The sequence below is a fragment of the Ceratotherium simum genome, chromosome 9 (genome assembly GCF_057802395.1).
Source record: "Ceratotherium simum simum isolate JZ-2026a chromosome 9, ASM5780239v1, whole genome shotgun sequence".
Classification (NCBI taxonomy): domain Eukaryota; kingdom Metazoa; phylum Chordata; class Mammalia; order Perissodactyla; family Rhinocerotidae; genus Ceratotherium; species Ceratotherium simum.
The window spans coordinates 49,531,288-49,547,701 of NC_141908.1; the positions used below are offsets into that span (position 1 = coordinate 49,531,288).

At 34.6% G+C, this 16,414-nt stretch overlaps 1 protein-coding gene and 1 non-coding gene across 5 annotated transcripts in view; both read right to left on the bottom strand.

Annotated features, from left to right (window-relative positions):
- The window catches only part of FASTKD1 (FASTK mitochondrial RNA regulator 1), a 33,445-nt gene that overhangs the window by 12,185 nt on the left and 4,846 nt on the right, over nt 1-16,414 (bottom strand). For all 4 annotated transcript variants that reach the window (XM_004428214.3, XM_087435359.1, XM_087435360.1 and 1 more), the window contains exons 4-9: nt 12,632-12,757; nt 9,504-9,902; nt 7,628-7,738; nt 6,074-6,205; nt 1,775-2,258; nt 548-662 (exon numbers count right to left, since the gene is read on the bottom strand). In XM_004428214.3, coding sequence (XP_004428271.3) covers nt 548-662; nt 1,775-2,258; nt 6,074-6,205; nt 7,628-7,738; nt 9,504-9,902; nt 12,632-12,757 — 1,367 coding nt within the window. The remainder of the gene's footprint in view (nt 1-547; nt 663-1,774; nt 2,259-6,073; nt 6,206-7,627; nt 7,739-9,503; nt 9,903-12,631; nt 12,758-16,414) is intronic.
- On the bottom strand, nt 3,500-3,602 carry LOC147916295 (small nucleolar RNA U13). Its single transcript, XR_015553307.1, has one exon. It is a non-coding gene; the product is annotated as a small nucleolar RNA U13 (small nucleolar RNA).

Genomic DNA, 16,414 nt, shown 5'->3' on the forward strand with positions numbered 1-16,414 from the left:
TAACAACCTAACGCAGTAAGTGAACCTTGATTGGATGCTGGGTCCAAAATAACCACTCTGAAAGGTATTTTGGGAATAATGAGGGAGATTTAAATGTGGATTGTGTATTAAATATTAGGGGACTGTTAATTTTCTTAGGTCTATTAACATTATGGTGGTGATATAGGAAGGTCGTTATTCTTAGGAGGTGTTTGCCTAAGCAATTAGGGGTGAAAGATCACAACGCCTACAACTTACTGTGAAATGGCTTACAAAAAATAAGAGAGCTAAAGAGACAAAGAGTAAAGCAAATATGATAAAATGTTAACAATTACTGAATCTATCCAGTGAGTATATAGGCGCTACTTGTCTGATTCTTTCAATTTTTTCTGCAAGTTTGACATTTTTCGTAATAATTAAAGTTTCAAAAATAAATCCAGAACATTTTTTTAAGGTATAGAACTCACGGCTATCATGGTTACCCTTTAAATGACGGATATCTCTTAGAGTAGCAGCAACAGTATCCTCCGAACTACTCATTCAATGTATTACCAAACAATATACCTACCTAGGTAAGAATTAAGGTGTTGAATGCAAGTTCTGAGAAATTCATCCCTTTGAGGTGGATCATAGTTCAAGATGCTGAATGGAAGAATAATAGCAAGGATCGCAAAAGGATGGATCTATATAAACAGAACAAAAATGTTATTATTTAAACTTTAGTAAAACAAAACAAAACTCAACCTAATTATCATTTTAGGTAGAAGTCTTTATCTACTATGCTTATAGTTAAATGAACATGCTCATAGTTAAATGATAAATGTATCCCCCCTGTTTATTAAGTTTTCTACCCTGCTATAATCTATTTAATTCCACCACTAATTTTTAGTAACTCTAAGTGTTAATGCAGAAAAAACAAATCAGATAATCTACAAATTAATTTTGTTAGGTGTAAAATCCTGTTCCAGAATTCATTAGTCATTCAAATGACTAGGAAATAGTATCACTGATTTCCACGAAATCAGTGCATTTATAGATTCATCAAATAATATAGTTAAGCAAGTCTCTTATAAACATCAGAATTCATTTTCCTTTCATTCATTCACTTTTTATTTTATTATTCACTCATTCATCTAACACTTAATAACTGTCAGGCACTATGCTAAGCAAATAAAGACAGACTTTTATTTTCATCTGTGAGAAATATTGTCTTCTAACTAAAAGCCTTATCCTGACACATATAATAGATTTTCTAAGTGAGCATCTTCCCACATAATCCAAAAAGCAGCATTTTACAAGTTCCAGAAATAAATCCGTAATAAGATGCACTGACAATTTAAGAATCCTAAAATACTCATAATTTTCTCAGTTTGCACGCTTTTGAATATAGTTGTTTTTAAATAGCAAAAAGTGTATTCAAACTTTTGAATATAGTCGTTTTTAAATAGTAAAAGTAATATCGCAGGATTACAGAAAATAAGAAAAACAAAAATCATTCATACTCCACTATCCTAATACAACTACTATTGTTTCAAGTATTTTCTTCTAGTCAATGAATTTTGACTACTGATCTTAACAACATTGCAATGAACCAAAGGATGACTGCTTATCTCCCCAAATCTGCACTGCTGGAGGAAGAGGCTTTAAGGGAGGAGAATAAACTGCTGAACCAGAAACTAGACTTTAATTTTTAAACTTCAAATTCCAATCAAGTTCTCAAAGTACCTATGATAAACATTTATGCTTCTAGAGGTTGACAACTATATAAAACTAATGTGTGACATTTCAATTTCACCTTTTCAATCTGCTGAATGACCACTGAGGCTATCCTATCAAGTAGCAAAGTATTGAGGTAGTTAGTTCTAGAAATAAAAGATGCAATTCTTGCAACATTTCTGTGATTAATTTCATCCATCAAATGCTGTAAAGTAGCAACTGTTTCTTCAAGGAGTGAATCAGCAAACCAGTCTCCTTTTAAAGATTTAATTTCTTCCCATAACAGATTCAAATTGTTGCATTTTTGTAGTCTCTGATGAGCATAGTGATCTAATTTTTGAAGTAGTTTCAGCTGTTTCCCAGTATTACTATCCAGATACATGTGATCATACTGAATCCATCTTAAAACAGATGTGGCAAAACCATTCAGGTCACCTAGGTCACACTGTGGCAAAACTGCTTCAATTCGAGATATTCCCGCTTCATCTAGGTGAGAAGGAAGCATCGAAATAGCACAGACCAAGATGCAAATCTCACTAGGTGCAACACTAATTTTCAAATAACTATCAAGAAAGAGGGAAAAAAGAACAAAATTAATAAATCAGCAACAAAACCCAAAATATATGTATTAAAATATGAATATATAATTATTACAATTAACAGGTGTGATACGCTTAATATGTAATATTCAAGAAGCATTAGATAAATTCTAAGATGACAGGTCCATAAAGAGTTACTAAGGGAAGCCTTAAGCACATCCCAAATTTTTTTATGCAAAAATAAAAGTATAGGCCCTGACAAACAAAAGGGCAGTGTCAGGAAAATGTTTCCAGGACTGTTGCTGGAGATAGAATTTGGACTAAATTTCTGATATGACCTGTCCGGAGCTGGTATGACCTAGTACAGGCCCTAGCATATAGTGATCACTCAATAATATTGGTTCCCTTCTTCTGCTATATAAGAAGTCTAACTTTAAAAAACACCCAGAAAACACAGGACATACAATTGACTCCCTTCTCTATTCCTCCTTTCCCGAAGCCCCCATGGTAAGAGTGCCACCACCAGGACAGCGGTTATTAAAATACAAATAAAAAACTGGGAGCTTTTAAAGAACCTTTAGGTTTAGAAGTACTGGAAGAGATAATCAAATCTAAATTAAAACAAAATTGAGTTACTTTTTAAAATATTAAATTAGCATATTAAAATAATCATAATATTCAACACTAGCAAGGGTGCATTGATATAGGCATTCTCATTCATTAATAGTAAACCTAAAAAGTTGGTGTCACCTTTCTGGAAAGTAATTTAGCAGTATGGCTCAAGAACTTCAAAAGTAATTATATCATTTGACATGATCAATCCCTGTGTAGAAAACTAGCCCAAGAAAATATTCTAAAATGCAGGCAAAGATTTGTGTTATGTTATTCATCATATTTTTAATGTGGCTGAAATCTGAAAACAATGTAATACCCAATGATGGGGAATAGTTAAGTGAATTAAGGTAGTCATATGATGGGTATCCAGTCAAAAACATTTACAAATAGTTTTAAATGATGTGGGAAAATGCTGATAAAGTTAAGTGGTGGTGGTGGGGAAATACAGAACTGCATGTTCATGATTCTCAACTATGAAAGAAAAAAAAAAAATATATATATATATATATATACATACACACACAAATATGTATGTAAGTACACACCACAAGGAAATAAACCAAATTGTTGACAGTAGATGAATGGGTTTATAAATGATTTTTATTTTTTTCTTTATACTTTTTTCTATTTTCCAAATGATTTTTGTCTCATGTCAGATGAGTAACGTGCCAATGTCATAACAGGTTTGAGGGAGGCACACCTCACACAATAGTGTGAACACCCGATCCTCATGCTCATGCACCACAAAAGGATCTCAAAATTATTTTTATATCACATTGGGCCCATTGCCTGACACAAAGTAGGTACTCAGTAAATACTAAATGAATATATTATTCTTATAACCACAAAAATTTAATACATTGTTTTATATAAAGAAAAGAAAGACCCCAAAAGCTGTATCTGTTTGCAGAACTGACCCGAGGGAGAGAACTCTCAGTATTTGCCAATCTTGTGATACTTGTCTAAAAATAAACCCCCAACCACACAATCTCTCCAACCTCCACTTGATCTTTTTCCTTATGACACTTCCTCAAATTCCAAAACTTACATATGCATGTGTGTTTATTTACAATACCACCATCACAGACAAAATTAGAAAATAAAACAATACCAAGTGTTGGCGAGGATGTGGAGCATCAGGAATGCTCACATTCTGCTAGTGGGAATACAAACTGCTACAGCCACTTTAGAAATGCATACATATTTTCACTAAAAGATATGTATGAGGATATTCGTAACAGCACTATTTATAATAGCCAAAAATTGGAAATAAATCAAATATCCATCAACAGTAGAATGGATAAAAAAATTCTGCTATATTCTTACAAGAGAATACTATACAGCAAAAACATGGGTAAATCTCATAAACATAATACTGAACAAAAGAAGCCAGACACAAAACTGGCAAAACTAATCCATGTACTTAGAAATAGGAATAGTAGTTAACCTGGGCAGGGGAAGGAGGAGGGAGAAGGGTAATGAGGAGGGGATGTATATATTTTATGCAGATTCTATTTCAATACATTAAAAAAAAAAAAAACATATTATTCCAGTACATGAACTCCCTGGGTTTCCCAAATGGTTTCAGGAACTATTTATATAAACACTTATGTGAACTAGTTTAATTAGATTGTGTTCCTTCACAGAATCTGCACTAAAGCGGGGGAAGGTGAGTATTCTGAAGCATAAGCACCTACGATTTTATATAAAAATCTCTCAACTAATTTTTTGATAAAATTTTAAACTACAGAGATATATAAGGGCTCTCACTACTCAGAATTACTAAGCTTCAACATTGTCATATTTGCTTCTAGTCTTTTTACAAAGGAAATAAAATATTACAGATAAAATGAAATCCCCTTTGACACTCCCACTCCTGTCTTATTTTTCTGTTAGCATACCCACAGGCAAACAGTATTGTATAATTTAATTTTTTTAAAAACACTGTGCAAGGGCCAGCCCCGTGGCCTGGTGGTTAAGTTTGGCACGCTCCACTTCAGCAGGCCAGGTTCGCAGGTCCGGATCCTGGGCAGGGACCTACACCACTCGTCAGCCATGCTGTGGCGGCGACCCACATATAAAGTGGAGGAAGATTGGCACAGATATTAGCTCAGGGCTAATCTTCCTCAAGCAAAAAAAGAGGAAGATCGGCAACAGACATTAGCTCAGGGCAAATCTTCCTCAGCAGAAAAAAAAGAAACTGTGCAGACCAGATAAATCATTACCTGGGCTGGTTTATGATATCTAATTTAGAACATAAAATTCTTAATTTAGGGGTTATGTGAAAGTCTATGCTAAATATGGAAAGGGTGAAGAAACAATAATCCTGCATATAATCACCTTGACAAGAAGAAGAAAGTTATTTATTCAAGAAAAGGGTGAACTTTTTTATACCACACCTAATATGCTAAATTCTTATCCGCTAAAGTGCCACCACTTATTTTTCAATTCAAATCCTTCTTAATCATAATGGCTATCACTTTATAATAGAAATCATTTTCAACTACATGCCCATCTTTTGATTATGGCATAGAGTCCCATGCCTGGTCTTTCAGAAATCACAATAAGAAATCATACTAGCAAGAAAAAAATGGAGGGGAAAAAATTAATCTGGTTTTAATTTCACTCAAGTTATTATTGTAACCTTTAAAATAAAAATTTCTAATGGAAAACTCCATTTTAGCATAATGAAAATTCATGGAAAACTGAATAACTTCTTAGTTGAAATATGAACAGTATATCCATAGAAAAGCAGAGAATTTTAAATTATAAAGGGAAAATTCTATATGAAAATACTTTTTCACTAATATTATCCTCATATATTTTAAGAATTACAAATTAAAAAGTTTAATATGCCTTAAAACAGGCAAGCAGACTGAAGGCCCCTAAATATGAGTGCTCCCAAATGGAGTTTTGCCTTGTTCAGCAGCTCCAATCTCTTCGTGGTTATTCTATTCCTGCAGGAAAGGAGAATGGCTTGGCTTTTACTGTTATTCACGCCTTAGGGAATTCATCACCCTACTGCCTCATTTCCATTTCAAAATACACCAAGCATAAGCATTGGCAGAATGGGCAGGGGGGGAGATAAGTGTCTTGATGTTTTCAATAATAAGCTACCCAATTCTGCCTCCAAAAGTTTCAACAAGTCTATACATAATTAAAGAAAAACATTGAGGCTAGATTACAAAATAAAAGACTAAACAAAACTTCTATTTTAATCTTACCTAAGTAGTAATTCTCTGAGTTTCACAAAAAGCTCTTTACTTTGAAAATGTAGAAAAATCAATGCTTGAGTTATCTTCAATAACTCTATTGGTTTATAGCTATCCAAATGTTTATGGAGAATTGAAGCAATTCTAAAAAGAATGATAAAATATATATTATAACCAGTTCATTCATTTATTTATTAAACATTTACTGAGGAGCTCTTTCATTCCAGACATGCTCTGTGCTAGAGAAACAACAATGAATGAGAAAAGGTTTTCTATTCTTGAAGAACTGTCTCGAGATGGCAATAGAAATGTAAACAAAACAGAATGGGCAAGAGCTATCAATGAAGTGTGAATGAAACAATATTTAATTACCAATAGTAAGAGGAAAGAAAAGCATAACTCCTAACTAGAAATCCTTAAATAGAAAAATCTCACGGAACAGCCATTAAAATTCCATATTCTTCCCCCCAAAAAAATCTTTAGCAAGGGGCCAGCACAGTGGCATAGTGGTTAAGTTCACGCACTCTGCTTCAGCGGCCCAGGGTTCACTGGTTTGGATCCCACGCATGGACCTACGCATCGCTTTTCAAGCTATGCTGTGGCAGGTATCCCACATATAAAGTAGAGGAAGAGGAGTAGAGATGTTAGCCCAGGGCCAATCTTCCTCAGCACAAAAGAGGAGGATTGGCAACAGATGTTAACTCAGGGCTAATCTTCCTCATACACACAAAAAAAAATCTTTACCAAGAATTACTAACAATTAGCAAAATCCATTTAATTTTCTTCCTTAAATCCACCTGCCCTCTAAAGGAGATGCTTAAAAGCAATGGGAGGGCCGGCCCCGTGGCTTAGCGGCTAAGTGCGCGCGCTCCGCTGCTGGTGGCCCGGGTTCGGATCCCGGGTGCGCACCGACGCACCGCTTCTCTGGCCATGCTGAGGCCGTGTCCCACATACAGCAACTAGAAGGATGTGCAGCTATGACATACAACTATCTACTGGGGCTTTGGGGGGAAAAATAAATAAATAAATAAATCTTTAAAAAAAAAAAAAAAGCAATGGGAAATGCTAAGAGTCAGAAGTTGGGAGAATTAGGGCAGAAGGAATATTAAAAAAGGAATATATAATAGATAATGAAAAATTATATATAAACTGAATCATGTATTTTTTTTCTTCTTAAATGTCAAGTTAACAAAAGAGCCAATATATGGTGGTACGATTTCAAGGTAACAACTGTGGTGTGAAACAGTTCAAATTCACATAGATGTTAAGTGTTCTGCAGAAACTATCCTTTCGAAAAGCAGAGTCCTGCTCTATGCTCTCCACTTTCCTAGATTATGATGCTCTGCTTGAGAATAACAGCAGCAGCAGATGAAATGAAAAATGCTATAAAAAATTTTTAAATTTCCATTTGAAAAACAAACTATTTAGAAAATAAACAATACCTTAAGTGTTAATTTCTTATTTCTTCAAAACCAACAGCTAGATTATAGAAAAAAACAATTTTTCCTCAAAAACATAAGTACTTATGAATGACAACTAAACATCATGAGTTTCAGGAAAAACTACTTTTTAATCAGACGTGAATTTCGGCTTTCCATCTCCTCCATTGCTCCCATCACTGCCAGGGCTTGCTGGCTGGTTAGCTCCTCTGACATCAATAACATAGTCGACTTAAGTCTAGAAGCAAAGAAAAATATTTTTATGTTGAAAAAATAATAATTAGCTTATAAAAAAAATTTTTTTAAGAACAGTTCTTAGGTAACGAATAGAAAAGAAATAATATAAACAAAGACTAAATTCAATATATAATTCCAATTTTCTTCCCACATCATTGGGTATAATATAAAATATTATTGAATTAAAAAAACACTGTTTTCTTCAAAGCAATTAAGGCCTTAGTATAATCTAATCTTAAACTGTCTCAAAAAATATAGACAAAAGGTTTTTTAATTGATTTTTCAAATAAGATAAGGTTACAATGGTTATAAATGCAATGATTCAGTAAAATTATTCAGTACTAGAGAGCTAAAGAACAAACAACTGACATTCTGACAATATCCCAATTTTTAAAAATTGAGTAACATCTGATCAGGAAGTCAATATACCTGCATATTAACAGAAATCTTGTATACTGAGTACTTGCTATAACACTATAAATTGAAAATTTACACAGATGGTCCATTTTGAAACCATCCAAAGTAGTGCAGTAATAAAAATATCTAAATATAAGTGTGTCTTTTAGAATAATTTAGAAGGCAAGCCCAAAACATGAAATCTGAAGAAAGCAGGATAAACTAACTTTCCATTCATACTGGATAGTTTCACACAATCCTTTTCACCAACCAACTTCAAACCCAGCTTCTCCTTTTCCCAACTACTTATGTCCACATTTTTCTCTCACTTTTCGGTCTGCCCACAGCATTTACTATTGACATCACTAATTTGAGTACTTATTGATAAACTACTTTGCAGTGTCATGGTATTTACATATTTCAACTACATATTTCTATCCTGTCAGTTGGAATATAAATTCCTGGAAGGCAAAGACCTAGTTAAATTCAACTTTTGTACTGCTTTAACATATGAGATTTTAACAGTACTTGGTAACAAAAAAAAAGGGAAAGATTCCAATAAAAGTTTTCTTAATAATAATCTTGTTCTCATCTTGATACAGTCTCTTAAAATATACCCCTAAATTTCTTCATATAATTCAAATGACTCAAAAATAAAACTCCATGAAGTTTCTGCTAACAGAGGAATGACGTAGACACCTCTATTATGTAACTCCAGGAACCTCTGCTCAACTGAATCTACTAAGTGTACTTCTCTGTTTGCTCATACGTAGTAATCATGTATTAATTTAATATTTGCTCATCTTTATATCCCAAATATTTCTATCTAGTTCAATATCTGGCAAAACTGGAAATTCTTAAAAGATGAGAGACAAATCAAATTCGCTCAAACCTGACATATACCATTGGGAACGTACACATTGGGAACACATACCAAGGTGCATAATAAATGCTTTTGATAATGAATGTGAAGACAACAAAGCATAAAATGGTCCATTGTTTGGACTACTAGAATTCTGAATATTCCACACCCTATGGGTGGTGTGGATCTTAAACCTGTGTGTAAAACCAGTCACAGGGCCTAGGAAAGGAGCATACTAGCACTCCAATGGTGTTCTCCTTCATCCATTGCTGTGTTGGCCACCACCAGGGGGTTACTGGCCCACTTTCAAAACACAGTAGTAGACAGAGTTTGAGATGTAAATTAGAATAATCAGAGAAAGAATCAAGGAGTAGAGCATAAGAGATTATTTTCTCTTCCATGGTTGAATGGGGGGGGGGGGGTTGTGCCTTGCACAACTTCGAGATCTAAGTTTGAAGGCTCCATATACTCTCAACAAGAAAAGTAAAGCATTTTTAGCTGAACTTACTGTTTCTTTTCTTCAGGTCCTGCCAAGGGTCCCAATGCTACAAATAATTTTACAAAACTAGCAGGGTGGTCAAACAGAGGAATCATTTCAGTTAGCCTCTTTTTAGCCTTTATAATAAATTCAAAATTATGAAACTGTAGAGAGTGGTAAAGATTAAGTATTTTACTGATGGATTCCAAATCAAGGTGGTTCACATTGCTTAAAAACACTTCATTACACTTTTCTAATAGTGGGTAATAACTATATTTAATATTTCGAAGAAACTGTACTATTCTTCTTGCAATGGAGACTTGGGAAGAATCTACGGTGTCAAAAAGAAGCTCTGTTTTGTTCACTAATTGTTCTTGAAAACGTTGTGATATTAAAGAAGATATGCTGACCATCAAAACAGACAAGGACCTGAAAAAGGGAAAAGATGCAAATATTTTTACATTTTTTAAGAATAATGAACAATTCTAAGACTAAATAATTAGATATGGAAAGAAACTGGTAAAAATCTTGTGGGTTTTATACCACACAATTTTTCTCCTAAATACTAGCAGGACTTGAACTCAGATCTCCTAATAACTGAACCCCTTTAAATAAAAAAGTATTGAAATAATATTTTTTACTGAGTGTATACAATATCTCATTTTATAGATAGCTGCTTTGGAGGAAAATATTTTAGTGAAATTTACTCAGAAATCACTTTGGACCAACAGCCTATTAATGCCTATTAATGCAACATTAAAAGTCTCATTTTATATTTTTGGAAGTACACTTCACTTTGTTACTCCTTTCTCTGTATATCTGTAATTTACTAATAAAAATCTTGGCAAAATATTTCTCACTAGTGAATGATTTCATCTTTTTAATGTTTCGTGCTAGATTGATATTAATATACAACAGTAAGACGATACTAAACATAAGGTAGCATTTAATATTTCTTCACTCAGTAAACACTTTTAAGGAACATAAATCACTCTTATTAGGCACTGTGGAAAATACCAACATTACAAAGGTGAGGTCCCTGCTTTCAAAAGACAGTTCTTAGAGAACACAAAATTTAGAAAACCACGAATACAGGAATGCATCTATAATGAATAAAGAATGTAAACAATCTACAAAAAAGAAATAAAAATATAAATCTAAAACTATCTCAACCATTAGGATAGTGGACTGTTTGCATTTTTTTGTTTCCAAATTTCTTCATTCTTTTCAAAAGATATTTTTTATTTATTTATTTTTTCCCCCCAAAGCCCCAGTAGATAGTTGTATGTCATAGTTGCACATACTTCTAGTTGCTGTATGTGGGACTCGGCCTCAGCATGGCCGGAGAAGCGGTGCGTCGGTGCGCGCCCGGGATCCGAACCTGGGCCACCAGCAGCAGAGCACACGCACTTAACCGCCAAGCCACGGGGCTGGCCCTAAAGGAAGAGTTCATTTTTTGTTTTTTTTAATTTTTTTATTTTTCCCCCAAAGCCTCAGTAGATAGTTGTATGTCATAGCTGCACATCCTTCTAGTTGCTGCATGTGGGACGCGGCCCCAGCATGGCCGGACAAGTGGCCATCAGTGCACGCCTTGGATCTGAACCCCGGGCCGCTAGCAGCGGAGCACACACACCCAACAGCTAAGCCACCGGGCTGGCCCTCAAAAGATATTTTTTAAAAAACCTAGTTGTACAATATTTTAGCTTCTCTAATCAAAATGTTGAATGTTAATATTAATTAACATTGGGCTGGCCCCGTGGCTTAGTGGTTAAGTGCGCACGCTCCGCTACTGGTGGCCCGGGTTCAGATCCTGGGCACGCACTGACACACCGCTTCTCCGGCCATGCTGAGGCCGAGTCCCACATACAGCAACTAGAAGGATGTGCAACTATGACGTACAACTATCTACTGGGGGGCTTTGGGGGAAAAAAAAAAAGGAGGAGGATTGGCAACAGATGTTAGCTCAGAGCCGGTCTTCCTCAGCAAAAAGAGGGGGATTAGCACAGATGTTAGCTCAGGGCTGATCTTCCTCACACACAAAAAAAAGAAAAAAAAAAATTAATTAACATTAATTAGTAACCTAACATTGCTATTTAGTTTAACCATAAGCTCCCTGAAATGGTTTTTCTTAATTGTACATATATATTTGTAACTGCAATATGGAATGGGGAAATGTCCAAAGATTTCATTAGATTCTCAAAGGGGTCTATAAGAATTTTTAAAAGTTAAAAAAATTTACTTTGGTGATTTTTATTGTCTCTGCTTTTACAAGCTACTTTCATGAGTGTGTCAAAAAATATACATAATGTAAAATTTACCATTTTAAATATTTTTAAGTATATGGTTTAGTGATATTAAGTACATTCACATTATTGTGCAACCATCACTGTCATCCACCTGCAGAACTTTTTCATCTTCTCAAACTAAAACTCGTTATGCATTAAACAATAACTCCCCATTCTCCCCTCCTCCCAACCCCTAGCAACGACCATTCTACTTTCTGTTTCTATGAATTTGACTACTCTAGGTACCTCATATAAGTGAAATCATACAGTATTTGTCCTTTTGTGTCTGGCTTATTTCACTTAGCATAATGTCTTCAAGGTTCTTCCATGTTGTAGCATATACCAAAATCTCCTTCCGTTTTAAGGCTGAATAATATTTCACTGTGGGTATATACCACATTTTGATTGTCCATTCATCTGTTGATGGACATTTAGGTTGTTTCCACCTTTGGGCTATTGTGACTAATGCTGCTATGAACACTGATGTGTTATAGGGTGAACTGTGTACCCTCAAAACTCATATGCTAAAGCCCTAGTTCCCAATGTGACAGTATTTGGAGATAGGACCTTTAGGGAGGTAATCAAGGTCAAATGAGGTCATGAGGGTGGCAGGCAAACTGTTAGCTTATAAGTAAGGTAAAAATCTCAAACCTTTCACAGATCTCAACAATATTACATTACACTTTATATAATTTATCTCTAATTTCCACAGCAACATTACAAAGTAGATACTACTATCCCTATTTTGTAGATGAGGATAGTGAACTTCCAAGAGGTTAAAGTCACACAGCCGGAAAGTGGCAAATCTAATTATGTGTGCATCCAAAGCCCAAAATCTGTCCACCACAACACAAGGCCCCTAAATAAATTTACCTTAAGTCCTGTATGGTTTCCAAGTTCCTATTTACAATATCAGCTATTTTTCCCATTAATGGACTCAAATGTAAGTGTTGATCTGCTAGGCAAGAGGAAAATTTTGACAGCACATCAATATCAAACCTATTAAAGGAAACATACAAAGGAGAGCATTAGTATTTATTTCACTTAAAACACATAATACACAGTTATAAAAAGTAATAAAAATACCAATATAAAATGAATTTTTCTAAAATGTTGATATTGAGTATTATAAAAATAACCCATGCTAACAGTTAAAAAGTCAGATACTATTGGAAGACTTTAAAAACAGAAAAATCACTCAAAATTATTTGAATCAGGGCCAGCCCCAGAGGCCTAGTGGTTAAGTTCAGTGTGCTCCAGTTCAGCGGCTGGGGTTCAGTCCCAGGGCAGGGACATACACCACTTGTCTATCAGTGGCGATGCTGTGACGGCAGCTCACATACAAAATGGAGGAAGATTGGCAACAGATGTTAGCTCAGGGCGAATCTTCCTCAGCAAAAAAAAAAAAAATAATTTGAATCATTTACTTATTTTTTGAGGTGACAGAACAATTTCAACTCGAGGTTATATATTAATAAAATATACAAATAAAACAACCACTACTACAACCAAGCTGTGAAAAACTTCAGAATTTTTCTATAGGAAAAATGACCAATTTCTTCAATAAGTAAATGGCAAGACAAAAAAGAGGGAAGAATTGTTATAGATTTTAAAAGTCTGTGAATTCATTAAAAGACAAGCATAAGGAAGTTCACAGCAGCGAAATATATAATAGCAAAGAACTGCAAACAATCTAAATGCCCATCAAGAGTAAAATGGATAACTTGCAATATTCATAGAATACCACACAACAATAAAAAAGACCAAACTACTGAATCACGCAACATCATAGACGAATCTTTAAAACATATCTATAAACTAGATATAAGAGTTTACACTATAGGATTCCATTTCTGTAAAAACAAAACTAATCTATCATTAGGATGAGGGGATGTGACTGGAAGAGAGCATGAAGGGAACTTCTGGGGAACTAATGCTGTTCTGTTTCTTGATCTTCGTGCTTCTACACAGAGGTGATCAGTATGTGAAAATTCATCAAGCTGTACGTCTATGATTGGTATAATTTTGTACGATATTCTTCAATCAAATGTTTACTGACAAAAAGAGAGAAAGAAACTTGAGAGACATAGCAACCAAATGTAATGTGTGAACACTATTTGGATACCGATTTAAACAAACAGCCTATAAAAAGACCTTTATAGAGCAATCAAGAAAATTTGAACACAGACTGGATATTAGGTGATATTAAGGAATTACTTTTCATTTTCATAGGTATAATAATGGCATTGTGATTATATATTTTTAAAAGAGTGCTTATGTCTCAGAAATACATACTAAGATATTTACAGATGAAATAATATAACAATTTAAAATATATTGACAGGTAGGGAGGGAATGGGAGGTGATTTCTATAAAACAAGACTGCTATATATCGGTAATTGTTGAAGCTGGATGAAGGGTACATGGGAATTCATTATACTAATCTCTCTACTTTTATAAATGTTTAAAATCTTCTATTTGAATTTCAAATATATGCTAATTACCCTTGCCATGATCCATCATATAGTGCTAATTCATAATAATCTATCCTATTTGAATCATTACAAATTATGTAACATAAATTCATAGGTATTTTAGCAAAACCATTGATTAATAGCTATTGTAGTAACAAAATATTAACATCAGAGGCCATAGCAACTATAAAAAAATCAGAAAACAATGCTTATCCTACAACTCTATTAGAAATTCTATATAGGGAATACAAACACAAGTTTCAAAATTTTTTATAACTTAGTATTATAAAAAAGTAAGAGTACTGCTACAAATAAAAACCACCAGATAGAGCAAAGTCATTATCTTCTGAGCTATTTTGAAATGAAGAAAATTGGGCCGGCCCGGTGGCTTAGTGGTTAAGTGCGCGCGCTCCGCTGCTGGCGGCCCGGGTTCGGATCCCAGGCACGCACCGATGCACTGCTTCTCCGGCCATGCTGAGGCCGCGTCCCACATACAGCAACTAGAAGGATGTGCAACTATGACATACAACTATCTACTGGGGCTTTGGGGGAAAATAAATAAATAAATAAATAAAATGAAATGAAGAAAATTAAAAAGAAATGTCTGATTCACTGGGAAGTACAACTGTACATTTGTAATTTAACTGTTTAACTAGTATATAGTAACACCAAAATTTTAAAAAAGCATGTCTTTCACAACTGATTTGTTGAAGCTATTCAGTACACATAACACTTAATGCTGCTTTGAAGAAAAATAAAAAAATTTGAGCTGTTATCAACAATGACCAAATTTAACCCCAAAGATCCAGTAGTTTGGATTGCTCACAAATGGAATAAGATTATTCTCCTTACTCTCAATAAAGGATAGCTACAAGTACAGAGAGTGCAAAAATGGAAAGGATGAAAAGACAGATGGGTTTAGATAAGAGATTAACTAAAATCACAATTTAGTAAACGAATGTAGAATTCTAAGCCCATAGAACTGCTGGGTTCCCTGTTTAATTTAATCAAGCCACATAAGGCCTTCAGAGCTTGCCCATATATGACTACAATTGTAAGAATTTATCATGGTTTATGTTTTAAGAAGCAATATACTAAAAAAGGCATAATATGAGAATGCCTGCTCCTGTCTATCTACAAATAAAAAGTCTGTTGTTTCTTTACATTAGTCAATCCTTTCCTTTGTGCCCAGGTTACAATTTGGTTTAAAGGGAGACTTGTTCTGTGGTTTTTTAAATCCTCCTGTTTCTTTCCCCCCTTGATTTTCCCTTTCCTCACTAACATTTGCTTTATGCCACTAATAATGAACCATGGCTATCCAGAATCCTTAGGTTTAAAAATTCAACGTTTTGGGCCGGCCCCATGGCTTAGCGGTTAAGTGCGCGCGCTCCGCTGCTGGCGGCCCGGGTTCGGATCCCGGGCGCGCACCGACGCACCGCTTCTCCGGCCATGCTGAGGCCGCGTCCCACATACAGCAACTAGAAGGATGTTCAACTATGACATACAACTATCTACTGGGGCTTTGGGGGGAAAATAAATAAATAAAACCTTAAAAAAAAAAAATAAAGCTTCCTGAGTAATCCCATAGTGCAGACAGGTTGAGAACCACTGGCACAGGTGTTGAGACCAAGGCTAGATTGGGTCTGCAGAACCACCACATACATTTATAAAAAAAAAAAAAAAATTCAACGTTTTCAGAAATAGCTGAAGATTCACCAAAATGAGCTCTGTTATTACCTCAGCTCTTTTATAAATGAAGAGCTTCTTGCATATTGTTATACAGTATAAATAGTATAGTATAGTACAGTATAGAATAGACTTCTCAATACTCATAAGAAGAATCCCCCGGACAAATTTCACATTTTATAGATGATTTTTGATTATGACAACACACCGAAAATATAGGTGTGTATAGTGTAGGAAACAGATCTGAACTGATACTATTCACAGCAGTGGACCTGAAAGTTTCTAAGTCACCTATGAGCCTTGTTAATTGCCTCTCCATAAAGATGGAGTGATAGACAAGTACCTACAGATGCTGCTAAACAGTATTACACAGTTTTTCTTTCTACTAAACTTGTCTTCTTTTTTCTCTTTTTATGGCTCCTGAGCTTCTAGGTCTTAATTGACAGCCTATCACTCAGAGAATCTTTTCTTTCTGAAGTAGAAGTCTTCCAGAAAA